Consider the following 25,729-nt stretch of genomic DNA (forward strand, 5'->3'; position numbering starts at 1 on the left):
GCGGCGCGCGTTGTTGTGGGGGCGCGGCAGCCGCCGAGGCCCCGTCTCAAGATGGCGGACGACAGTGAGACAGCAGCGAGGCGGCCGCCGGCGAGGCCTCAGCGGCCACCGGCGGAAGAAAACGACCGCGAGCACTGCAGCGACTGCGAGAACGAGGCGGAGCGCGGCTCGAACCGGGGGTGAGCGGCGGCCGGGCCGCGCTCCGCGGTGCCTGCCGGGCCCATTGAGGCGGGCAGCGGCCGGGAAGTGAGCGGTGCCCCGCCCCTCGCGCGCGCTGATTGGTCGGCGGATAGCACCGCGCGCTGCGATTGGCCGAGCCGCCTGTCGATCGCGCCGGGGGGGGGGGCGGGCCGTCTGGCTCCCATTCACTCCCGTTGCGGGAGCGTGTCCCGAAGCTAAGCAGGGCCGGCCGCGTCCGTGGCCTGGATGGGAGACGGGATGGGGCTGCGCGGCCTCGAGGCCACCCTCAGCCGAGTGCCGGTCCCGGGGCGATGCCACCCCGCGTCCCCTGCCCCCACCACAGCCCCCGCGGCCCCTCGCGGTGTCACCCAGTGTCACCCAGTGTCACCCAGCGCCACACCGGGGCCTGCAGCTTGTCACCCTGCGACAGTGCCACCGCCACCCCATGGCCTCGCGCTGCCGTCCCTGGGGCTCCCCGTGCCCTTCGTCACCCTCTTGTCCCCCGCGTCCCCGGGGCAGTGCCTGGGACACAGCCCAGGGCATGGGGGCAGCCAGAGGCAGCTGGCCAGGGGCTGAAGCAAGCAGTGAGGGGCTCACAGAGCCCGGAGGGGGGGAGCTGTGAGACCCCCACCCCGTGCCCGTGGCACTCCGCGAGGTGCTGAGCTGCCCCGAGGCGTGCAGGAGGCGGCGTCCCCGTCCCTGCCCCATAGCAGCGGGCACAGGAGTGCCCTGAAGCTTCACCCCCCGCTTTCTGAGGGGTTTTGTGCCTTTGCCCCACTCCTGCCGCTCGCCCGGCCCCGCTGCCCAAGGAGCTTTTCTCTCCCCGTCAGCAGCTGACGTCGGCTGTCCGGTAACCGAAGTTAATAAAAGGTCACCCAAGAAATATGACAGGGGCCTTCTTTGTGACAGCACAGATGTGCATTTGTATTTTATTTGCCTCCCGGGTGTGGCACGGTGTCTCGGTTTAATAGGTTTAGCCATGCTTGGGGAGATTTTTCTTTTCTTTCCCCCTGACATGATTAGGTTTGCGGAAACCAGATCCAAGCAGCGAGGAGACACGGCACTTAATCACTATTACGGGATGAGCTTTCTCGCCGTTATTTCCCAGCCCAGCTGTTTGGGCTGCTCTTTGCCAGGAAGAGGTGTGTTGGAGCGCTCGGAGTGCCCCGCTGCGGGCATCGCGCCCCCTGCGACCCCGGGGAGTTGAGGGGAGCTTCCTGCCCCTGCTAGGGCTGGGCTGGAGCACCACAAGCTGACAGCCCTGTAACAAGCACGCTTGTGGAGTTCCCAGCTCAGATAATTTGGGAAATAACCTTAAAATGGCAGGGCTAGTGATGGCCAGGAAGATTTCGGCGCTCGCAAGCGCATCCCCCACCAAGGCTTCTGGCTGCGGGGCTGCGCAGGGGAGAAAAGGCCAAGCAGGAGAGGCTGTGGTTTGCTTTCTCGACGCGTATCAGTCCTGTGGATTTCCTATCGCCCCGCTGTGTTGAGGTGCAGACGTGTTTCTGGTACAGGGCGAGCGCTGTCCCAGCCCACGGGGACAGCAGGGGACGGGGAGCTCTGATTTCAGCAGGAATTTCCCAGCCGGGTGTGCAGAGCGCTGCCTGGAGTCCTGCCCCTGCCAGTGCCCAGTTCGTGCTGAGAGTCACCAGACCTTGGCTCTGGGATTTAAAAACACAAAAATCTTGCAGAGCAATAGCAATACTTCCTTTCCTTTTAAGGACAGGAAAGAGGAATTGAGTTTCCTCCGCCCTGGGCCCGTGTCAGCGCTGGGAAGTGGCTGCCCGGCCCTGGCGAAGCCGGCTGAGTTTATTTTCCAGCACAGGCTCGAGCTTTCGTATTCGTCCTCATTTCCTGCACGTGAGAGGGGCGTTGCGCTCGCGGGCGCTCCAGATCTGAAGCCTCAGCTTCGTTTCTGGCTTCCCGTCGCACGGAGGCAGCGTGCGGGTCGCTTTTTGGCACAACACATCCTGCTGACCGCTCTGTGCCGTGGATGTCTCGGCAGCCCCAGCTGTCTCATGTCCACGGGGCCATCGCTCTGCTGGTGGAGAGCCCGCGGGCAGTTCCCTGGTTTCACACCCGCTGCCTCCTCTTTCCCCCCGGGGCTGACAGGCAGAAGCGAGCTCGGCGCGCGGCGTTGTGCTGTGTGTGTCCGCGCCGTGCCCCGCTGCCCTCGCACCCCGCTTGGTGACGTCCCCCGCTGTCTGGGGGCCTCCCTCTGCTCCAGCCTCGCCTCCGCCCCGCAGCCTAACGAGATTACCTGCCTACGTCTGCGCCCGATTAGCCGCAGGTTTGCCAGGAGGATTTGCCAGCAGCTAAATGCGGGACAGACGCCGTTCCTCGCCCAGCGCCTTTCTGGCTGCGAGGCTGTGCCCGGGAGGAGTTGCAGACGTACGTCGAGCAAAGCTGTCGTTTCCAGCTTGGTTACTGAGGAGCAACCAGCAGAGCTGGGGCCTCTTGGCTCTCTTAGGCGAGGCGTGAAGCAGGCTGAGAGCACGAGCACGACGTCTCGGTCTGTGTGCTGGCAGAAGCGCTCTGATGGCAGCAGCACTCACACAGCCCCCCTCATGGCTCAGGGCTGGGAGCTCCCGCTCCTGCTGGGTTTGGGGAGCCGAGGGGGCTGCGGGCAGCCAGCAGCAGCCCGGGCACGGTCAGAAGGCCTGGCTGAGCGTTGAGCTCTTCCCCCTTGGGCTTCCCTCCTGCTGCGTGATGAAATAAAGCTTTCAGATGCAGAAGCGCAGCGGGAACACCTTCCTGGTGCACCCGATGTCGGCCGGCTTCCAGCGGGGCTGCGCAGACAGCGGCCCTGAGCTGGGTGAAGGTTGGTGAGGGGCTTCCAAGGGCCGGCTCTGGAGATAGCTCGGGCTGTGAGCCTCAAGTACTGTGCAGAAAATCATGTGGGCTCCTTTTCCTCTGGCTGGAGGAGCCGTTCCCAGGGAAAAGTGCAGGAAAAGGCGATGGAGGTGACACTGAGGGTGCCTTGCCCAGAGCACCGAACGACCAGGTTCTGTGCTCGGGGGTGGTGGAGCTCCCCAGAAGAGATCCTGCAGGTGCTTGGCAAGTCGGGGCGAGGCAGATAGCCCCTAACGCAGCCAGCCTGCCCTCCTCCACCCGCTGTATCTGTCACTGCAGCACGGGTCAAAAAGGAGATAGGAGAGGAGGGAGGCCGGGAGCACAGCTGGGAGCGCCGCAGGCTCCGTGCGGGGCTGACAGTTATCGGCTCCTCGGCAGATGGGAGGGGAGGGCGCGTGGCAGGGCACGGCATGGGGAGCACCAGCAGGGACTGGGCACCCTGGCGGGTAAAGAGGAGGGCATTGGGTGCGCTACGTGGACGTGAAAATAGAAAACACCTCTGAGCGTTGCTGGGGGTAAGCTGGCAGGGCTTCAGCCCACCCCGATTTCTCCCTGGTCACGACAGCTTTGCTCATAAATCAGGGAGGATTTTCTCCCCGCTTTTACCTGAAAGCCCAGCGTGTCGGTAAAGTGAAATCGCTTGGGCTCGACTCATTAGCGGGAAGTTTGGACTTGGCAGCTCTGATTTATGAAGCGAGGCGACGCCGGCTGCATGCACAGGGACGGGCAGGTGGGGGTGGAGAAGGCAGGAGGGGTTTGGCTGTCGCCTCCGACACCCGCAGCATCCCGAGGTGAGGGCAGCACCGCTCAGCTGGGAGAACCCATCCACCTCCCTGGTCACTGGGACGCGCTCACACCCCCCACTTTTGCTGCTTGGGGTATCAAAATGGGTAAGAAATCCCTGAAAGGATCTATTGCAGCCCTGGTGTCTGCATGGTGCTTGGTTTCACTCCTCCCTCCAGCTCAGGACCCGGCTGCTGCCGCCCCAGGGGACGCTGTGCGGGGACGGCACCGTCCTGCCCCTCCGCCAGCACCTCCCCGCTCTGCCGGGGTCTCTGCGGGGAGTTAAAAAACCCATCACGCGTCTGCCACCAAAATCAATAGCTGTGTCAGGGCCGCTTTGCTGTAATTACTCGTGCTGTCATGTCAGACCGCGTTCCTCTGCGTCCCGGGGTGAAGTCGGAGCCCTTCCCCTCGCCAGGAGCAGAGCTGAGACGTCCCCTGCGGGCACCGCTGCGCACAGCCCCCGGCCGCCCGTCCCTGCAGAGAGAAGAGACGGTTTTTCCTCATCAGCTGCCAGAGCAAGTGCTTGAAACAGGCCTGCAGGGATCGGGGGCGCTGAGCGAGCTGAGCTGCCTTTGCCAAAGAGCTCCCTGAGCGGGGCAGCGAGCGGCCGGGTGCGACATCGCCCCGCGTGCTCACGAGCCAACACTGCCCGTCTCCACGCAGGTAGCACCAACAGCCTCTCGCTCTCCACGCCGGGATTGCCCTGCACACAGAGGAGCTGCCAGAGCGGTCTGAGAGGTGCTGAGCTCCAGGAGCAGCTCGCGGTGCCGTTAGGTTTGGTGTTTCACAGGGGCCTCGGCAGCAGCCGCCGGTACCGGCGCGGCGGCTCCAAAGCACCCGGCTCCCCTCAGCCTCGGGCTCGGTCGCGGTGCCGCAGGAGCAGCACGAACAGGACATGAGGAGGACGGGCAGCAGGCCCGCGGGGCATTGCAGCGTCAGGGGAAATGTGGAAAAGCCTGGCCGTGGAGGATCCCAGTGGGCAGGAATCGTCTCCCAGGGAAATGCCTCCTGCAGGCGTGTGGAGGAAGCCCGGCCCCGGTCACTGCTCGGTGGTGCAGAGACGTCCTGGAGCTACAGGTCGCTGCCTCGCCGGGGCGATGGCTCCACAGCACGTCGGGTGCTGCAGCACTCAGCAGGAGCAGCTTCGCTGTCAGCACTCAGCCCTGCGCCCGGCCCTGGCTGTTTCATCCCCAAAACCCAGCTCTCGCTCCCCTTTCCCCTGGTTTCAAAACTCCCCTGCTGCTCCGTCCAGGTTTTTTTTTTTTTTTTTTAAGCCTTATTCCCCCTCCTGGCTCTCTCCTTTTCCTGGCCTTTCTGAAAGAAATAGTTGGATGGTGCCGCAGCATACTTTCCAGTGTGTTTCTTCTTTCCTTTCTCTGCTCCACCCTGCTCACCGCTATCTGCTGCTTGGTGAAGTCGTTAAGGAGCCCCGGGAGCAGCCGCACCGAGGGGTTTCCACGTGTCCGGAGGTTCTCCATGCACCGCCCGGCCGGGTCAGCGCTGTGGTCGCGCTGGGGCTGCAAGGAAGAGGCAGCCTCTGATTTGTAGGGTGAAAAATGTGCTGGGCTGGGTCCCTGGAGACCTGCACAAGGAGCTGGGGAGAGAAGAGGAAGGAGGAGCGGGTCTGAGGCGTGCTTCGAGGGACACCGAGGCTCCCCGCGGGCAGGACAGCGTGCTGAAGGCCACCGCACGTCCCCTGTGGTGATCTGTGCCACGGGATGGGGCTTTGTGCCTGGGGGTGATCCTAACGGACAGGGGAGCAGGCAGATGATCTCCCAGGGAGGATGTGGCCACGTATGGAGAGACCTCGGCAGCAGCTGTGGGGTGGCCCCGAGACCTCCTGCAGGACAGAGGGGAGGCAGGAGCCCCAGTGCCCGTGAGCGGGCTGAGGTTCTCCAGGAAGCCTCCGCGCTCCTCAGCGAGGATTTTCCGTGTGGGTTGGGTTTTCCAGCTCTGCTCGAGGGTTTGATGTCCTTTGTGAAAAGCGAAAAGCCAAGGGGCGGGCGTTTTTTAGCCAGACAAACTCAGTAAGGCCGTGGGGATGGGGCAGAGCTGGGGCAGGTGGGTCAGCGGAGCCCGCTGGGTGTGGCTGGCCCTGGTCTGTGCCACCCTGTGCTGCGGGCGGTGTGGCTTCAGCTCGCTCCCTCTGCAGCCGTTTCAACCGGAGAATTCCCACCTGGGCCCTGCCCAAGGCCGCAGCCTGGCTTTGGGGACCGCTGGCAGGGGGACACCGGCACTGCCCGTCCGTCCTGCTGCCATCGGGCAGGAGCCGCCTGCAGCCAACCCCTGCAGCTCGTCCGTGCAGCCGAGGACACGAAAGCTTCGGGGAAATCCGCTGCCTGCCCTCCTGCCCGCCTCCCCCTCACCTCCCCTTGCTGCAACTCGCTTGCTCAACCCCGCAGTTTCTTAAGAGGGTGACGGGAGAGTGGTGGAAGAGCCGCCGCTGGCTTTGCGGGGACGAGCTGACGGGCGTGTTCCCAAGCTGGATCCCTGCTCACGGAGCCGTGCTGGGGACATGCACCTCCCCCGTGCTTTGTCCCGACACGACGTTGGGTTGCTGCCGGCACAGAGCAGGGGCTCACACCTGGGGCTTTGGGGGGGTTGCTGGCTGCACGGCCGGGACTGCCCTAAATCCCTGGAGAGAGCCGCAATGCCCTGGCCTCAGCACTTCCCACCCTCTGCTCCCAAAGAGAAGCTGTTGCCCTGGCTCGTTTTTCCAGCCCCAGTCTAACAATAAAATAATTTCCCAATCTAAGCACCACCCATCTCCGGAGCTCATCGCCCCTGCAGGTGGGGTGAATTTTGCTGCAGCCTCCTTGGCCACGGTCCCTCCGTGGGGCTCAGCCAGGACCTGCTGCAGTGCCTGCTCCCGGGGCTGGACCCACACGGAGCCGGGCAGCCGAGCAAACCCCCGGGGCAGGAGATGTTCCTGCTCGTCCCATTTTGGGAGCTCATCGAGCAAGAGCTGGGCTCGAGGGATCCTGGGCACAGTGCGTGTGGCTGCACCCCTCGTGCACGGGGTTCTCCTGTCCTGGCGGCTTGCTTGGGTTCAGAACAGGGAGCTTTTGTTTTCTTTGTAGAGCTTCAGAGACAGTGTAAGGACCGTGTAAGTGTCCTTTAAAAATAAACGTAAAAGGCTGCAATGATGTTTCTTTTGTTCCCCAGTGGCTTGAGTCCAGCAAATGACAGCGGAGCCAAAAAGAAGAAAAAGAAACCAAAACGGAAGAAAGAGAAAGGAGGAGACCAACCTGAGCAGGCTCAGGACCAGCCAGTGAAGGTGACCGACCCCTTCCCGGTGGCCGAGAGCGTCCCAAACCTCTCCCACGTGGCTCAGGGCGAGGAAGGAGCCTCCCAGGGCTGACACCGCCTGTTGTGTTCAGCCACTTGGCTCTTCAAAAGACCCAAGATTCAATTCCCCGGCCTGGCTGGGCGCATGGGAATTGCCAGCACTGCAGGAGGTGCCAGGGGAGGGCTGTGGGGTGAATGCTGCCCTTCAGTGGCTGTCACAGCCGGGTGCTGTGGAGGGGTCCGACCGGCGCCTCCGACTTGTTCCTTCCCCAGATGAGCTGGGTTCGGCCGGGAGCCACCGCTCTGTGCCACCGAGCCCGGCCACCGCCTGCCAGCTTCCTCTGCTGCCCGCGGCCGGCACAAGGAGCGCATTTTCCTCCTCCTTGGACCACGGCCGATGTTGTTGATTTTTGCTTAATTAACATAAGAACAGCAGGGGCTGGCTTGCTCCTCTTGGCTGAGCCCTGGGCTAGCAGCCGGTGCTCTGGGGGGGAACTCGGGGCACGCACGGTTTGTCCCCGCTGTGGCGGCACCCCCAGTGTGGGAAGTCAGCCCCATCAGCCAAATATTTCTTATATCTTGTCTATCTGCCTGTGCAGAGGATTGAGTTGGGCTTTCTGAGGGTTTCAGACTTTCTTCCTGGGGAATCAGCGAGGAGCTGGGGTCGCGACTGCAGCGCAGAGCTGCTGGAGGTCTGGGTGGGGAGGAGGAAGAGGAGCGCGACCTTCATCCGCACTGGGCCTCGCAGCCTCACCGTGTGTTGTCCTGGCCCGCAGTGCCCAGTGACTCCTCTGGAAGTCACGGGCTGAAGCAGTGGGAGAAGAGACTGCAGAAAGCCCAAATGCCACGTGTGGGCTGGCCCAGGGGGTCTGCGTGGCTGTGAGGCAGAGCTGTTTGCTCTGTGTGCTCGCAGCACCTTCCTCAAGCACCACGCGTCTTAAGGCGGTTCATCTTCTATCCCCGTTGCCCCAGGGACACCCAGTAGCTGGGTTTAGGTGTGTGGCAGGTGGCTTCCAGAAGGGTTTGTCCATCTGGTAGGGGGTTAGGAGAAGATGCAGAAAAGGGAGGCTCATCTCCCCTTCCTGGCAGCGCACCAAGGCAGGGTCAGCCCCAGTTTCCCCATGTGAGGAGCTGAATCACAGACCTGCTAGCTCAGCATCCTCATTTTGTCCTTTCATCTCCCTTTTCTACCCTCAGGTCAACTCTTTGCCTGCTGAGAGGATCCAGGAGATTCAAAAAGCCATCGAGCTCTTCTCTGTAGGTCAGGGCCCTGCCAAAACCATGGAGGAAGCCAGCAAGCGCAGCTACCAGTTCTGGGACACGCAGCCGGTGCCCAAGCTAGGTACGTGCAACCCCTCGCCCTGCTGTACCCCGTGGTCCTGCCTTGTGGTCCCCAGGCTGTCCGAAGAAGCCCTCGTGGGAGCTGTGAGGGTTTATGGCCAGCGAGTGAGTCCTTGGATGGCCCCTCACTGCTGTGTCTGGGCTTTGGTCAGCACGGATCTCCCACCTGCAGACCCTGCTGCAGGAGGGCTGCACGCATGGCTGAGGGGACGGGGGAGGACAAGCAGCCACCTCAGATGTCTGCTTTGGTGCCTCCTCTATTTGGGATCCCTCAGTCTCATTCTTTAGCCTTAAAATGGACCTTCTGAGCCCATTGTGGCAGAGTTTCACGTGAAGTGTTGCCGGTCTTCCTCTTACCAAATCCCAGGCTGGGAGAGGAGGGGGGCAGACACAGCAAGTGCCAGCACCTCCAAGCTGTGGTGCGCATCCCAGTTTGGGGAATCCCACCTCCCGAGCCCTCCTCCCCCTGCCAGCAGCCAGACCGCACCTCCCGCCTCTAGTACTTGCTCCAGCCCTTCCTCCCATCCGCTCTTGATTCTGTCAGCGTGTGTCAGAGTGATTTCAGCGTGTGTCAGAGTGATTTGCTGTCGGTAACGAGGTGTTTCTCGGCATGGCAGGAGCGCTTAGCAGCTGAGCAGACCTGCAAGGAAGAGAGAAGCACAGAGAGGGGTGGGCTGCTGCAGAGCTGCCTTGCTGGAAAGCTCGTTCCCGAGCTAATTGGAGCAAATCTGCAGCGCTCCTGTGGTGCCTGGGATCGTTTTGTTTGCTCTCTCCCCCTGCATCTCCCAGCAAAATCCATGCAGAGCTCCAGAGAACTAGCGAACGAGCCCAAGCCCACGGTGTCCAGATTTCCCCAAAGCTTATTGTGGCTGCAATTAGCTGTACAAACTTGGCACGGTTGTGTCCATCCCCTCTTGCTGCAAACACCACGACCGACTCCCTTTTCATGTTGTCAGCACCAGTCGGAGGCTTTGTTTGCTCTCAGAGGACCGTTTGCTGGAAGTGACACTCGGCTTTGGTCCCTCTTTGTGCTCATGCTGGGAAAACCATTGTGAGATACCCTGGGCACGGGGTTACTGAGGCAGCAAAGTCTGATCTTGTGTTTGCCCCTTTCACCAGAGGATCCTGATGTGGCAAACATCATTTCTGCCTCGGTAAACCCTGGTAGGTGGAAATTTCAAAAACATTTTGTTTCTTGAAACAGGTGGAGAGGAAGAGGCACAACACAGCCACAGTGCAGCACGTTGCTGGCCGCACTCTGGCTGACGGTCACACTGTGTCTCTTGGCACTTGGTCAGGAGCACTTTGGCACGCAGCGTTACATGCACGAGGCTATTTAGGGTCTGGTAGCAAAAGTGCTGCAGCATTTTGGGGCCAGATTTCAGAGTCGTTCAGCACCTATTCAAAACAGAGGGCACTGCCATGGGCGAGCATTTCAGGAACCTGTCCTGTTTCGGCTGTGATGGGGGCAGTTCTTGCTCCGGGTTTTGTTTGCTTCCCCATTGCCTGGAAACCTTTTTGAATCCCTTTTTAAGGGAATTCCTAATCGGGGGGGTGTGCTTCTCTTGGCAGCACTCAAGTGATGCTGCTGTTTGCAGAGCTGTGTTGACATCTCTGAAAAAGCTGGTGCTTTACCCAACACCTCTTGGCTGAATCGAGCGCTTCAGGAGTCAGTGTTTTTGAACAAAAGTTGTCCTGTTTGCAGCAGCTCTCACTTAAGCGCAGCGGGAAGGAAGCCCTGCTGCTTGCCAAATGGCAGGGCCAGAGCTGGCAGGGAGAGAGCCACCGGCCGAGGCTGCGGGGAAGGTGGAGCAGAGCATGGGAAACTGCTGGCTGGTGCTGGGGCTTGGAGAAGGGGAAGGCCATGCTCTTGTGGTTGCTTTGCCTGGCTGAAGGCTGAAGTTCTGCTCGGCTAGGAAAGGCTGGGCTGGCTCAGTCTGCGAAGAGCAAGCCTGTGGGATCCTCAGCGCGTGTGCACAGGGTGCTTACAGCTCTGCGTAGAGTTCCCCTGCTGCAGGGCGAGGAGGCAGGCAGGTAGGGGCACCATGGTGGTGCTTGTGGGCACAGCCGATGTTGCTGTGGCCTTGAAGCTCTGATCAGTTCGGTCGCTTCCTCTCTGCTGCCTGCTTTGCTCTGCCATTGCCCTTGAAAGAGCAGGTTTGAGTCTCTGCCCATATTGTGTTGAACATGTGGCACGTCCCAAAACAGACGGGTGAAACAGCAGCAGCGAGGGTGGGACTGCGGAAGCGAGGTGTGTTGGTCAGACGAGAGTCATGGAGACTTGACCTCAAAGAGCAGAGCACGTCTCCATGTCTCCCTGCTCTCTTGCAGGAGAAGTGGTGAACACCCACGGTCCCGTTGAACCAGACAAAGACAACATCCGTCAGGAGCCATACACCTTGCCCCAGGGCTTCACCTGGGACGCCCTGGACCTCGGGGATAGAGGCGTGGTGAGTAGAGGCAGCTCAGCACACAGAATCACAGAGTTGTAGGGGTTGGAAAGGACCTCCAGAGATCATCAGGTCCAACCCCCTGCCAAAGCAGGTTCCCTAGAGCAGGCTGCCCAGGTAGGCATCCAGACAGGCCTTGAATATCTCCAGAGAAGGAGACTCCACAACCTCCCTGGGCAGCCTGTCCCAGTGCTCCGTCACCCTCACCGTGAAGGAGTTCTTTCGCATGTTGGTTCAGAACTTCTGTGCTCCATTTTATGGCCATTGCCCCTTGTCCTGTCCCCACAAACCACTGAAAAGAGGTTGGCCAAATCCCTCCATCTCCCCCACTTGAGGTATTTGTGCACACTGATAAGATCCCCGCACACGCTGGGTGGGTGTCTCTGGAGCATGGTGAGCGGTGCAGTGCTTGGACTGCTGGGGGTGATTTTGGGGACTGGAACATACCTTTCACCGCTCCGAGCAGCTCTCCATCTCAACACCTCCTTAGAGCTGGGTGACTCTGACTTCCCCCCAGCGTGCACTTCGCTCTCGTCCCACACTGGCCAGGTTTGCCTGGTTTCTTCATGGGGAAGAACGAGAACTCCATTTCTGCAGCCGCACAACGTTTGGGTCCCATTTCAGGGCAGCTGGGGGTGTGATGGGTGACTGACTCGCTTGACCTGCTCAATCTCTCCTGCTTTAGCTGAAAGAGCTGTACACACTCCTCAACGAGAACTACGTGGAAGACGACGACAACATGTTCCGCTTCGACTACTCTCCTGAGTTCCTGCTGTGGTGAGTGGCACTGCCACCGCGGAGCAGAGGGTGTTGGATGCTAGCGAGCTTGATCCCAGTGATAGCACTGCAGCTGCCTTTGCTCATCCCTTCTCACCTCCTTCCGAAATCTTCTTTTCCCATCTGTCACCACACGTCTGTCTGGGAGCTGCGTCCCAGGTACCGTGTGAGAGGGATTTCTCCCAGTCCTGCCTGCTTCTGGCTTCTTTCAGATACAGGAGCCCCAAACTGTTTTGTTTTGTTTTGTTTTCCTCTTTGTTTTCATCCCTCGAGAGCTGCAAAAATCCTGGTAGCTGAGGAGCTTCCCAGTGACCCAGAGCTGTAGGGTGAAGGTGACTGCCAAGTAATGCTGCCAGCAATAACACTTGGAGACCTGTTACAGCTGAGCTGCTGTTTCCTCAGGGCGTTCATGAATCGAGGAACACAGATTTGCTCCAGTGTTGCCAGTGAGAACTGGCCTCGGCCACAGAGTGCAGGAATGTCCCTGGATCCCAGCCGTCCTGCCCTGTGACACCGTGGTCACCTCTCGTCCTCCTGCCTGCACACCCACGGCTCTCGGTGGCCTGGAGCAGGACTCAGAGTGTCCCAGGACAGGCAGGGAGGTGGGAGGCAGAAGGAGATGCACAGGGGACCTTAGGTGGGATGTGACCACAGCCTCTTTTCCAGGGCCCTGCGTCCCCCAGGCTGGTTGCCCCAGTGGCACTGTGGTGTCAGAGTTGTCTCCAGCAAGAAGCTGGTTGGATTTATCAGCGCGATTCCAGCCACAATCCACATCTATGACACGTAAGTGCTGCTCAGTTGAATTTCTCATCCTTGATGGCATTCCCAGGCGGTCTGACTGAGCCAGCTCTACGCTGTTCAGCCATGGAGATGCTTTGCTGCTTGGAGGAGAAGCTGGGGAATGTTTAAGATGGGCGGCAAAGTTCTGTGCAAGGATGTCTTGGCGCTGAGAGCCACGAAGGGGGATATTGGCTCACCAGTGAGTGAGGTCAGCTTAGAGTTCTGGCTTACAGAAATCCTCCACGGCTGGATGGAGACTGTATTTCCTGGGAAAATCTTGGGTAATAGCTTAAATGAGAGTTCTCCAAAGCCAGACTGTACCCCTTGGCCTTCCCTGGAGCTTTGAGTCCTCTGTGCCTTGAAGAGGCTGGAAGTAAATTGCCCAGGGCGTTGGGCTGATCCTCCCAGGTCAGGACAGTTGGGTTTCATGCTATGCGTTGTTTCTTTCCCAAGAGAGAAGAAGATGGTGGAGATAAACTTCCTGTGCGTCCACAAAAAGTTGCGCTCAAAACGAGTGGCTCCAGTTCTGATCCGTGAGATCACGCGGCGGGTTCATCTGGAGGGAATATTTCAGGCTGTTTACACTGCGGGAGTGGTGCTGCCGAAGCCTGTGGGGACTTGCAGGTGAGTGTCTTCAGTTCTCCAAAAAGATTTAGGGCTAGCGAAAACCTCTGCAGACCTTCCCGTGCTGGGATCCCTCCGTGGCATGTTGCAGAGCGCCAGGACGGCTGCGCTTACAGGTGCGGGATTCCCCAGGGCAGGACAGATCAACTCCAGCCCAGGTTTCTCCTCCCCGTGGTGTCCTTCAGGGATTAAGTCCAGCAGCTTTGCTTAAGCTGCTCATTTATCACAAGGCAGCAGAGTCTGTAGCACATGCTCTTCAGGCCACCCTGGTTTTGCTCTGTGGGAGCTCCTGGCCTGTGAGAGCCCCTCGGTGAGCTGTTGCAACGTTCTCGCTTGCCCTCTGATGGCAGCTACGAGAACCTTGTGCTCTTGCAGCCTGCTGCTGTCCAAGAACAAGTCTCCCACAGCGAGTGTGTTTCTGCAGGTACTGGCACCGCTCCCTGAACCCTCGGAAACTCATCGAGGTCAAATTCTCCCACCTGAGCAGGAACATGACTATGCAACGTACCATGAAGCTTTACCGGTTGCCCGAGGTGGGTGGCAGCAGGGCTGTGAGCTGCGGAGGCAGAGCTCGTGAGTTTCTCCTTGCTGAGCAAGGGATGAGGCTCTGAATCAGGCACACAACCACCTCAGCTGAGGTTCAGCCCTCTTCCTGGAGAACTGGGGTTTCTTTCATGTAGTAAATGGCTTTGTCAAGCCACTGGGCTTTATTTAATTTTTATTTATCTTGCCTGGGTACCTGCATTTTAAGGGCAAATTCTTGCAACTAGAGGACCCTGTGATCTTTTATTTCGTGGTGAGTCATACCCTGTCGTCCTAGTAAAACAAGAATGCAGATATGACAGCCTTCATCTGTCCAAACACAGCCCCAGAGTGACCTTGAATTGGGTTAGTCCCTCATTCTTCAGTCAAACTGATCGGTTCTGTCACTGCAGTTGTCCTGCTGGGGAAGTTCCCCAGCTGGATATGGGAGAAAAGAAAAACAAAGCATTAAAATTGCCACCACCTTCCCTGACCTTGTTTGCTTCCTTCTGTCGGTCGGAGCTGCTCGCCTCATTTGGAGAACGCTGGTTTAGCGCTGGGCAGCACATGGCTCCTGTCTGCTGCCTCCCGTGTCAGCACAGGCAGCAGCTGCTGTTTTGTGGCTACTTTTTGTGCAGGAACCCAGACCCAGAAACAGTCTGTGCCGCTTCACTTGGGCTTCACTGAGCAATCCCAACCCTAGAGCAGGAATTGAGTCAAACGGGAAATAACGGCAGCTCCGTGCAGCACCCTGCCATGCCCGGGGCACCTCTCCCAGCCCATCCCCACTGTGCTCGGGAGCAGAGACCTGGAGGAAAGCCGGGATCTTGTGTCATTAGTGCCTGGAGGGAGAGGGCTCGGCAGGGGCTGTGGGACTGCAGGTGGGCTGATCTCAGCACAGAGCAGCTCTGTGCTGCTTGTCTGAGGCAGCTGAGTCCTGGGGAGGGAAAAGCCACCTTACAAGCAGTGCAAATGATTTGTCCCGCTTCTTGTAGACTCCCAAGACTCCCGGCTTGCGGCCAATGGAGCACAAAGATATCTCTGCAGTGCACAAGCTGCTGACCGAGTACCTGAAGCATTTCCACCTGACACCCATCATGAGCCGAGAGGAGGTGGAGCACTGGTTCTTACCTCAGGAGAACATCATCGACACCTTTGTGGTAGAGGTGAGGGAGCAGGAACAAGACCGGGGGGGGAGGTTCTGGGAGGACACTGGGAGGTGGGAGCTTCTGCAGGGTGGTGCCTTTCCATCCTGGGCTGCCCCGAGCCTGCTCGCAGGGAGCTCTTGGTGGCACTGGCATGTGCACAATGACACTGGCAAAGCCCCTCAGAGGCTCTAAGCAGGCTTTAATGTGCCTCTGAGGGGCTGCGGTGTCACAGAGGTGTCACTTTTGGTTTTTAGAGCGCCCAAGGGGAGGTGACGGACTTCCTGAGCTTCTACACGCTGCCCTCCACCATCATGAACCACCCAACTCACAAGAGTCTGAAAGCTGCTTACTCGTTCTACAACGTTCACACCAAGACGCCTCTCATTGACCTCATGAGCGATGCTCTCATCCTCGCCAAGTCGGTGAGCGCTGGCGGAGCAGCGTGGTGGGGCCGGGCAGGTTGGGAGCGGGGCCGTGGAGCACTGGGCAGCTCCCCACGAGCATTTCCTATCGCCTGGCTGCTCCTGGGTTTGTGGGGAGGGCTGGCAGTGGGGTAGGGCTTGTACGTCCCCCCCAGGGCTGTGCAAAGCCAAATCCTGCAATGTCTGCAACCCAAACAGCCTGAGCCTGTGAGGTCAGGGCACACAGGTGGCGCTGAGCTGAGCTCAGGGTGCCCACTCGGTTCTTAGAGCAAACAATATTGCCATGTTACCTACAGATACGTACAGGATGTCTGATATCTACAGATATATGGCAATAGGTACAGATATAACTTGGAACACCAGTGCCACATTCATCCCCAGCACCCTCACTCCCTCCTTCTGGGGGCGCAGAGCTGGGCCAGAGGGGGGGCAGGCAGCACACACGGAGGAGGAAGGCTGCCCAGCGTGTAAGCAGGTGGGGCTGATGGCCTTGTCTTGCCTCTGCAGAAAGGATTCGACGTCTTCAATGCACTGGATCTCATGGAAAACAAAACCTTCCTGGAGAAGCTGAAGTTTGGGATCGGGGACGGGAACCTGCAGTATTACCTGTACAATTGGAAGTGTCCCAGCATGGCACCAGAGAAGGTGAGAGCCTTGTGGGGTCCGGCAAGCATGCGGGATGGGGTCTCATCCCCACGGAGCCCCCAGGGAGATGAACGGGCTGCCGGTGCTGGGCACTGCCTCTTCGCCTTGCAGGGATCCTTGGGATCCTGCCCGCGGGCTGCCACATCCTTGCCGTGCGAGCACAAGGGTTTGCCCTCACACACGCCCGCTCCCAGGCCAGCTGCTGTCTGCTGCAAAGCTGCACTCAGTAACGTGAATCTCGTGACACCATGTGCTCCTCTCCACCGTCCCCAGTGTGTCTGCACCGGGGTGGCCCTGGAGAAGAGCACCCATCTCCCCAGGCCCATTTTACGTTTGCACTGGTGCAGCCCCGGAGTGGTTCAGGGTCCTTAACCCCACACACATCTGCGCTGGTGACCTCTGTACAAGGAGGCAAGGTACAGAGAGGAAACAGGGAGCTAAGGCTGTGAAGGGGCAAAGGGCTGCAGGTTCACAGATGTAACACCAGTGGTTGCAGCAGTCACTTCTCCATAGCCTGCAGGTGGTTGCTGTGCCCCTGAGCCCATGCAGGGCTGGGTGTCCTCCTGCAGCCTGTGTCAGTGTCTGCCATGGCACAGAGGGACACAACGAACAAGAGCCCCCTGGAGGGAACAGGCGCTCCCAAGGGCCGTCGGGTTGCACTGTGAGGGACCCCACGATGATGGGGGCTCTGCCAGCGTGGTCACCCACAGTGTGGGTGCTGCACTGCCCCCACGGCCAGCAGCCTGCTCCCCGCCTCGCCACTCTGAGCACTTGCAGGTGCTTGTAGCTCTGTCCGTAGACTTCATGGCTGCTCTGGGCCATTTTAGGCAGCATCTCCACCCTGAAGGCATTGTGGCTCAGCATCTGTCCCGTTCACAGCTGTGGAGAGGCTGGAGCTTGAAAGCCAGCAGCTGCAGCACTCGTGTCCGTGCTGCATCGCGACAGCAGGCGAATACTGCTGGCACTCTCTGGGAGAGTTGGTGAAGCCAGTTTCTGTCTATGTCATGCAGAAAGCAGGAGAGCCCTGCAGACAGGTAGCCAGAGGTGTGAGGTCCGACAGGTTGACTAATGCCTGGAATTAAGTATTTCTGTGGCCTTCTCCAGCTGAGGCGTCTGGGTTGCTGTCCCAGCGGTTCTGAGTCACGCAGCACCCGCAGGTTACAAATCCATGCTCTTCAAAGCAGCTTTGCTCTGTCACTGAGCCTTCTGAAGAGCTCTCAGAGGTTGCTGGGAGGCTTAAGCAACTCCTCCCCTCGCCGAGAGCGCTGATGGGTTTGGAGCCTGGGTCTGAGCCCGTCCCTACGCTGCAGGCACATCCCTGGGACAGCCACCAGCTCATCCGTCCTGCGGCGGCCAGGGAGCGCCCAGCGTGCCAGCTGCCTGCAGAGGGACCTGTCAGGAAGCAGCTTCTCCCAAATCTATTGTTATTAGCTTAGAGATAACCTTGACTAGCAAATCAAATCACCCCAGCTGCTGGAGCCCTGGAGCTCTGTGCTTTGTACAGCTCTCTGCTGTCCTCGCTCTCGCAGAGCATCCAGGCTTGTCACGCAGCTGTGAGCTGCGGAGCTGGGGCAGACCCCAGGCCTTGGTCACCTCCCCAGATCTGAGGGACTGTGCGCACACAGCATGCTCGGCTAGCCAGCAGGGAGCTGCCTGCAGCTCTCATTGGTCTCAAATCTCCTAGTGCCGGTAGCGAACGGAGCAGAGCCCCCCAGCAGGCGTGGCGAGGGAGCTGCATCCGACCGGAGCCGGGTGTGGGGCTGCAGCCACTCGTGCTCGGGCGCTGCCTGACCCGCGTTTCCTCCGTTGGCTCCGCAGGTCGGACTGGTGTTGCAGTAAGCGAACCCGACGAGGAGAGCGCAGCGCCGCGGAGGAGCCTGGCCCAGCAGAGGGGCTGCCCTCGCTGCTTCTGCCAAAACCGGAGCCGCGTGCGGAGCGGTGGGAGCGAGCCAGCCACGCAGACACCGGCTGATTTTAACGACTGCATCACGCAGCGCCGGCCACGGCTCCCCCAGCGCCGGCAGTGGTCTCCTTTGTTTTGATTTAATTGCATCCTCGTAAAGACGTGATCAAGGGAATGTAACTGCTGAAACTAGCTCATGATTGGCATATAATGGAGTTAACGGGTGAATAATAAAAGTATATATTATATATATTTTAAATCTTTCCTGTTCCAAACTGACACGAGCGCATTCATCTGCTGAAGGTCACCACCTGGTCGCTGGACCGTGACTTTTCTCGACGAGAAGCCGGGCTGATGGAGGTAGATGCTTGGCCTGCTGGGCTTTTCCCTGCGCAGAGCTGTGCGCGTCCCGCCCCAGCAGATGAGCGAGGTGTTTCCTCCTGAAGCGCTGCCACCGCTTCAGCACCGACACGGCGGAGCACTGGGCTGGTATCGGTGCGGTGCCGTGGCAGGGCTGCAGCGCTCTCCTGCGGCTCTGTCCCCGTGCTCGGCCGTCTCCATCCGCTCCCTCCTCTGTTTAACTCGGTCCTTGCTGGCCCAGCTCTGCCGCAAGTGCATGGAAAGGGAGGATGGTGCCGTCCCTCCCTGCAGTCCTGGGAGCACCTCGATATTTGTTTTTAAGGGCTATTTGTGCAAGCAATGCCTTGTCCCTTCTCCCCAGCCTTGGAGACTCAAAACCTTTCTGCTCAATGGGGCAAGTGCTAAACGGAGAAGCAGCAACTCCCAAAGACCTGGGGGACCCGGATCCTTGCCACTCTCGGAGCATGTCCTGTGCACCCAGCTCTGCTCGAACTCCAGGGTGCTCCCCCTCTGCTGCCCCAGGTGGCACCAGGGCCGCACGGTGCCTGCTGCATCTCCTCTGCCGCACCTCGAGGTGTCCCGCTCGGCTGCTGTGCTGTCCACGCTGGTTTTCTGAATCGCTGAAATGCAACGCGCATGCCACTGATTGCCCTGTGACGTGCCATCAGCCTTCCCTGGGGGGTCAGCCTCTCCAACCACCCCAGTGCCTCTTCCACCAGGCTCATCATTGTGTGCTGCGGGAGCCTCAGAGGTGAAGGGAATGTTTTCTTCCACGGAAACCCTCTAGCCCGTAAGACATCTTTGAAAACCAACCCCTGAGAAGCTTGCTGCAAACCCCAGCCCTGCTGCGAAGCTCGGCGCTGCCTCTTCCAGGAAATGCTGCAGGCACTGGGACTCAGCGTGGGGAAGGAGCAGGGTAGGCTGCCTGTCCCCATGCTGCTGGTAGCCAGCGGGGGCTGCGCTGTCACCACAGCACGATGGTGCAGCCCTTGTGGTTTGTCTCTGCTCCCTGGTACTGTCAGCTCGCCTGTTTCCATCGCTCCAAGATGCTCTTGATCTCCATGCCAAAGGTTTCCAAAGCTGCACGCAAAGCCAACGCCCATCTATGCACTCCCAGTGTCCTTGTCCCCCTGCGCGCTGTGGCTCTTGTGCCCCATGGCACGTCCCTGCCCCATGGGCATCTGTTTGCCTACCCCAGCCTGGGCCGATTTGGCTTCAGTGGTGGACCAGGAGCCACCATGCCCCTGCTGCCAGCACTGCTGCAGCCCGGTGCCCAGGGTCCTGTCGCCTATGCAAGCACCTCTGAGTCCCCTCCTGCTCCCCACAGAGCTGGGGGCCACCCCACGGTGGTGATGGGGACACCAACCATGAGGGCAGTGGAGCCAGGAGCCATGGGGCTTTTGGGGGCTGTGGGACCATGGGGCGAGCGAAACCTGGCTCCAACTAGCTCCTAGTTGGGAGGACATCAGAAAAGGGGGCTCCCACCATCTCCTCCTGCTGCCCATGGCCACCAAAGCCACCCTTGCAGATGCCAGCAGGTGACAAGGACGCCGGGCAGGCTCTGTTAAAATAAACCTTTATTCGACTCGCTTGACAGCCGGGTATCGATCTCTGCCCATCGCCAGTACTTGAGCACAGATCCGAACGCAGCCGGCCCTGTGTTCGTCGCTGAGCCAAGCAGAGGCTCAGCACCACGGCTGTGGTGGCAGTGTCAGGGTCCCCTTGGGGACCTCGTGGTGGCAGGCACCACCCCCGCAGCCCAAGGGGCCAGGATCAAGCGTGGCTGGGGCTGGTGATGTTTGCGGGGGGGTTGCTGTCACTCTTCGTGCCCCCAGAGCCGTGCTGGGCTGGTGGTGGCCTGGCCACCCTGTCCTGGCTGTCACAGTGTCCCTGTCCCCATGACGGGAAGAGCAGGGTGTGCAGATGGGGTGGCACCATGGGACCCAAACAGGGTCCCCGAATCCCACAGGGACCCCAACCCGCCCTGCTGGCACCCTGCCCAGCTGGCACCCTGTCCCACACATGGGCGAGCGGTGTCCCCAGCCTGTCTCCGTGCCCCATGCAGGGAGCGGGGCATCCACAGCGCGGGCAGGTGCCCAGCCCCACACAGGGGCACCTCGACCCCACGTGCAGCATGGGCTGGGGACGCGGCGTCCCCCCTCACCGCAGCCACGGGGACCTCAGTGGCGCTTGCATTTAACGTGCACGAAGAGCGTGGCGGGGGACAGGGACGCCCCGTCCTTGGAGAGCAGGTGGATGTGGCGATACCCTGGGGACAGAGCTGGGCTGAGCGGGGGGCACGGGGCCGTTCCCCCCAAAGCCCAGCAGCGGGGCGCGGGCGCCCACCCACCTTCCCGCATGCTGGCCAGGGGCAGGGTGAACTGCCCCACGAAGTCGTTGCAGGAGGTGCTGTCGTGGTCCTCCACCACGAAGCGCACCAGCGCCAGCTCGGGCGCCTGCAGCTGGAAGGTCAGCGTCTCCTCCCAGCGCGGGTTGAAGCCTGTGGCACCGTGTCAGGGTGGGCACGGCCACCGCGGCCAACGGCCACCCCAGGCACGGGACCGGCTCGTCACACCGCCGCCGCGCTCGCCCCAACTGGGTTTGGGTCTTTGGTGGCTCGGGTGTCACCCCAGGGTGGGGTGTGGGGGGAGTGAGGGAATGGGGGAGGCACTGGGGGTGGTATGCTGGGGTATACTGGAAGGAATGGGGTTCATGCTGGGATGTCCTGGGTGGAATGGGATCACAATGGGAGCAGGCTGGCGCGTACTGGAGGGAATGATGGTGTCACTGGGACTGGGCTGCGGTATACCAGGGGAATGGGACTGACATTTGGGCCAGGCTGGGGTATACTGGGGGAGTGATGGTGACACTGGGAGCAGGCTGAGGTACACGGGGGGAACGTTGGTGACAATGGGGATAGGCTGGGGTATAGTGGCAGGAAGGGGGGGCCATACCGGGAGCAGGCTGAGCTGTACTGGGTGGGATGGGGATGACAAGAGAGACCAGCAAGGCAGTGCTGATGGAAATGGGAGTGACACCGGGACCAGACTGGAGTATACTGGACAGGAGGAGGAAGCAGAACTGGGAGGACTGGGATGCCCTGGGTACCAGCTCAGCCTGGGGCGCACAGAGGACCTCTGGGCCATGGAGGACCCCCCACCCCTGGGTGCCCCGGGGCCCGGCCGTGCTCACCGTTGTTGCTCCTGTAGCCGGTTTGCTGCTTGCTGCAGTCGGCCGGCACGCCGTGGATCTCCACCCGCACGAAGGGGTCCACGATGGAGCTGCGCTTCTCCTGGTTCAGCTTGGGCAGCTGCTGGGCCGTGATGACCTGCGGGCCAGAGGGTGCAGGGGGCTGGCGGCACGGCAGGGACGGTGGCCTCGGGGGAAGGGACAAGGGTGGCACATGGCTGGGAGCGGGGACAGGGCTGGTGTCCCCCAGGAGATGGGCAGCACCTGGGTGGGCATTGGGATGGGGTCAGCGCCACGCAGGGGCAGGGATGTGGGTGGTTCTCAGAGAGATGCAAGGACAGCACCAGTGTCCCCAGAAGAGAGGTGGGTGGCACCTGGCTGGGCATGGGGTTGGTGTCACCCAGGAGAAGGGAGCTGGGAAGCGCCTGGCTGGGCATGGGGTTGGCATTGGTGTCACCCAGCGGGGCTGCAGGTGGCACCCACGCTGGCAGGAGGGGGGGACGCTCACCCTGATGTGCAGCACGAGGCAGCGGGGGCCCTCGACGTGGGGGCTGCGCAGGAAGGGGGGCTTCAGCACGTAGCCACAGCACCCATTGCCCAGGAAGCGCCCGGCGTTCAGGTCCATCTCGTAGCCCGGCGTCTGGAAGTTGAGAGCCACTGCGGGGACAGGGACGAGGACGGGGACAGGGGCATCACGCTGGATGCTGGGCCCAGGGGTGCAGGTTTGGGGGTGCCCAAGGGTTCTGGGGGCTCACCCAGCTGGCAGCCGGCGTTCCACATCTCCTGGGGGTTGTAGTTGGAGGAGTTCATCTTCAGCCCCAGCGGGTAGATGCGGCTGAGCTGCCGGGCGTTGTAGCGCACGAACGCCGGGCCTGGAGGGCACCAGCTGAGCAGGGCAGGGGCCGCAGCACCCATGGGTGCCACGCGTCCTGCCCACACCCCTGTGCCAGGGGACGCTCGCAGACCCTGCCCAGCCAGCTGGGCGCAGACCTCAAATCTTGGCCTGGACCCCAAAACCTGACCCCAACCTCAGACCTTGAACACGGATCCTGACCCTGGACCTTGGCTGCAGACCCCAGGCCCTGAGCCTGAGCCCAAAGCCCAGGCCCCGGCCCCAGATACTCCCCCAATGTCACATCCCAAGCCCTGACCTTCAAACCAGAGCCCCCAGCCCCACCAGTCCTGAGCTGGCTGTGGCCGGTGTGTCCCCAACCCAAGAAGCCACCTCAATGGCAGGGCCCAGAGCATCCCCACCGGGTCCAGCCCTGACCCGTGTCCTGGTGTGGCTCCGTCCATGTCCCTGTCCCCATCCCCATCCCCATCTCGCTGCCCTCACCCGCCTCCTTGATGAGCCTCCGGGCCTTCCTCTCGCTGAAGGAGGACATCTCGCAGGGCCGGGGGTGTTGCAGGGCCTGGGCCAGGCCAGGGAAGGGCACGGCCTGGCAGTACACCACCACCGCCGACAGCTCTGGGGCCACCTGCGACGCGTCCTTGGCCTGCAGGAGCCACCGTGGCATCAGGGCCACCAGCAGCCACCTGCCTGAGGGTCCTCAGAGCCCCCACACCGCTGGCGCTGAGACCAACAAGGCTATGGAGGCTACCACAGTGATGGAGAACCTGAGGCATCGGAGACCTCCAAGGCGATGGAGACCCCAAAGCGATGGGCAAGCCAATATATCAGAGACCCCAAGGAGATGGAGAACCTGAGGTGATGGACAGCCCAAAGCAACGGGGAACTTGAGGTGATGCAGACCTCAAGGTGGTGGAGACCACAAGGTGATGGAAAACCAAGGTGATGGAGAACCCTCCCCAAGGCAATGGAGACTGCGAGGTGATGGATGCCCCAAGGTGATGGAGACCCAAGGCCATGGTGTTCCCAAGAACATCCCAGAAATTGAGCACCAGACCCCACAGGGCAAGAGAGGCACCACCGGGGGTTCCCCAAGCTGGGCAGTGACAGCCGCTTGCCCCCCGTGGCCCCCACCCGCCTCCAGCACCCAACCCACCTGCAGCGGTTGGATCTCCTGCAGCGACTGGAAGAGGAGAGAGCGAGGCTGTGCTGGGGACACCGCAGTGCTCACCTGCCCAGCACAGCCCCAGGAGAGCCCCTTACCCGCTGGCTGCTTCTCTCCTGCAGCCTCTCCTCCTCCTCCTCTTCTTCCTCCACTTCCTCCTCCTCTTCTTTCTTCTCCTCCTCTTCCTCCTCTTCCTCAGGGTCGGGGGCGGCGGTGACACCCCGGGGCTCACCCCACGGCTCTGGCAGCTTCTTGCCCTTCACCAGGACCTTCCCCTTCAGCTGCTGCAGGACAAAGGGCCGAGCTCAGGGCGGGCTGGGGACATGGGGATGCGGCGGCAGGCGGGGTGGCCTCACCTCTGGGGACGGGAGGTTGTCGGGGTCCTGCCCGTCCAGCGGCTGCGTCAGCAGCATGTCCCCAAGGATGGCCTTCATGTGCCGGGCCATGGTGGCCTGCTGCTCCAGCCCGCAGTGGTTCTCCAGGGAGAGGATGACGGGGTAGGGCGATCGCTGGGGACGGGAACAGGGATGGGAACGGGGACGGGGACAGGCAGCGCTGAGCAGCCGGCACCCAGCACCCACCCCGGGGCTGCCAGCGCCGGCCTCACCTTGAAGGCGTAATCGCGGATGCTCTCGATGACATCGCGGAAGAGGATTTTGGAGGTGAGCGTGTGGCCGTGGTAGATGACGGGCTCCCCGTCGGCACCTTCCCAGCAGTCCAGCTCCACGCAGCGGCAGCCCGTCATCAACGCCCTGCCACCGCGCCGCCGCCAGGTGAGTCCCCGCGCCACCCGCAGTGACCCCGCCGTGCCCACGGGCACCTCACGGCACCCACCTGACGTAGGCTTCGGTGCTGCTGGTGCCGCCGATCTGGTTGTGGGTCAGGTATGTGTTGTGGGAGGAGGAGATGAAGTAGTGGCACAGGGGCTGGCTCATGTCCTGGTGCACCTTGGTGTGCTCCTGGTTGAGGATGTCACCGGCAGCCGAGAGCAGGTACATCATGAAGCCGTCCAGCATCATCAGGTCCTGCTGCCTGGCTGAGGGACGCAGCGGAGGGGAGTCGCAGAGGGCTGGCATGCAGCCGGCAGGGTGGCCCCGCATGGATTGTCCCCTGTGTCCCCTGTCTCCTGGCAGTGCCATGTTCACCCCAGGCGCTGTGGCACCCAGGGAACATGCGAGTCCCCTTGGGTGGGCCATGCCCACCCTGATGTCCTCCATCCGCCTCTGCCTCGACCACCCTGGACCTGGCATGGTGGCACCCACAAGATATGGAAGTTCCCTGTCCCCACCCCAACGTCCCCCATTTTGATAGCACCCCCAGGCCTCGTACTGCAGTACCCAGAGGACACAAATGTCCCCTTGGTGTCCCATCGCTGCCCAATAGCCCCAGGCAGCGCCACATCCACCCTGGGGCTGGCATCTCAGCTCCCATAGGAAATGGAGGTTTTGTGTCCACCCAGATGTCCCCTGTCCTGATAGCACCATGCCCACCTGGTGTCATAAACCCAGGGGATGTGGAGGTCCCCTTGATGTCCCACCTCCACTCAGATGTCCCACGTCCTGCTGGTGACATGGAGACAACTGTCCCCGCCCTGCTGTCCCCTGTCCCTGGGCTGTGCCACATTCTCTGTGGGACCGGCACTATGGCACTAAGGACGTGGAGGTCCCTTTGGTGTCCACCTCCACCCGTATGTGTTGGCGCACTGCCACCCGGTGCCACCACAAGGGAAGGACCAGAGGGACACAGAGCCACGCACCCCAGCCCTGGACAGCCTTGTGCTCACCTGGGGGACACCACCACGTCCCCCCCATGAGCTGCCACCCCTTTTGCTCCACACCCAGGCCACCCGCCAAGCTTGCCGTCCCCATCGTGGGACATCCCCGTCCCTACCCTTCTCGTTGAGCTCGTGGGCGTGGATGATGGCGCGCGCCTGGCGCAGGGTGGCCTCCTCGCCCTGGTCACGCAGGAACTCGCGCAGCTCCTCGGCCGACAGCACGCAGTCCTCGCCCGAGTAGTGCCCGAAGAGCTCCTCCAGCTCCGGCCGCCGCAGCAGCCGCCGGCAGAACTCCTCCAGCTCCCGGCCCTCCAGCCGCTCGTCGCCCGAGCGGTCGCACTCCTGATGGGACCACGGCCCGGCCTCAGGGACCGTCCCCTCGGCCAGACCCACCCAGGCTGGGAGTCTGTGTGATGAGTTTGGGGGTCTCGGCTACCTGCCAGGGGGCTTGGGGATGCATAGTGGGTGTCCCCTCTGTGTCCCCCACCTGCCCTCTGTCACCTGGAGCACGCGGGTCACATCCCTGCTGTGTCCCCACAGTCCCTATGCCCCCCAAGCTCAGGATGGAGCCAAGCAGAGCGCCGTGCCTCAGTTTCCCTACGGGTAAAGGGCCCTGGGGAGGTGCTGCTGTCCCCAGAGAGCCACCTGGGGAGGTGTCACACCCTGGGGACC

At 61.3% G+C, this 25,729-nt stretch overlaps 2 protein-coding genes across 4 annotated transcripts in view; one reads left to right on the plus strand and one right to left on the minus strand.

The window, feature by feature from the left end:
- NMT1 (N-myristoyltransferase 1) lies at positions 1 to 19,673 on the plus strand. Its single transcript, XM_032202695.1, has 12 exons — positions 1 to 179; positions 6,985 to 7,096; positions 8,305 to 8,449; positions 10,780 to 10,898; positions 11,584 to 11,675; positions 12,342 to 12,458; positions 12,909 to 13,079; positions 13,504 to 13,612; positions 14,597 to 14,767; positions 15,004 to 15,171; positions 15,679 to 15,816; positions 17,635 to 19,673. The coding sequence occupies exons 1-12, from the start codon at positions 52 to 54 to the stop codon at positions 17,653 to 17,655; spliced, it is 1,491 nt and encodes a 496-aa protein (XP_032058586.1). The 5' UTR covers positions 1 to 51; the 3' UTR covers positions 17,656 to 19,673.
- The window catches only part of PLCD3 (phospholipase C delta 3), a 9,728-nt gene continuing 3,638 nt past the window's right edge, over positions 19,640 to 25,729 (minus strand). For 2 of the 3 annotated variants that reach the window (XM_032202691.1, XM_032202693.1), the window contains exons 5-16: positions 25,174 to 25,399; positions 24,118 to 24,319; positions 23,891 to 24,035; positions 23,640 to 23,792; positions 23,382 to 23,567; positions 23,275 to 23,301; positions 22,605 to 22,764; positions 22,024 to 22,140; positions 21,777 to 21,925; positions 21,272 to 21,407; positions 20,430 to 20,579; positions 19,640 to 20,348 (exon numbers count right to left, since the gene is read on the minus strand). In XM_032202691.1, the coding sequence (XP_032058582.1) occupies positions 20,260 to 20,348; positions 20,430 to 20,579; positions 21,272 to 21,407; positions 21,777 to 21,925; positions 22,024 to 22,140; positions 22,605 to 22,764; positions 23,275 to 23,301; positions 23,382 to 23,567; positions 23,640 to 23,792; positions 23,891 to 24,035; positions 24,118 to 24,319; positions 25,174 to 25,399 (1,740 nt within the window). In that variant the 3' untranslated portion in view covers positions 19,640 to 20,259. The remainder of the gene's footprint in view (positions 20,349 to 20,429; positions 20,580 to 21,271; positions 21,408 to 21,776; positions 21,926 to 22,023; positions 22,141 to 22,604; positions 22,765 to 23,274; positions 23,302 to 23,381; positions 23,568 to 23,639; positions 23,793 to 23,890; positions 24,036 to 24,117; positions 24,320 to 25,173; positions 25,400 to 25,729) is intronic. The other variant, XM_032202692.1, reaches the window with a different exon arrangement.

The sequence above is a fragment of the Aythya fuligula genome, chromosome 24 (genome assembly GCF_009819795.1).
Source record: "Aythya fuligula isolate bAytFul2 chromosome 24, bAytFul2.pri, whole genome shotgun sequence".
Lineage (NCBI taxonomy): Eukaryota > Metazoa > Chordata > Aves > Anseriformes > Anatidae > Aythya > Aythya fuligula.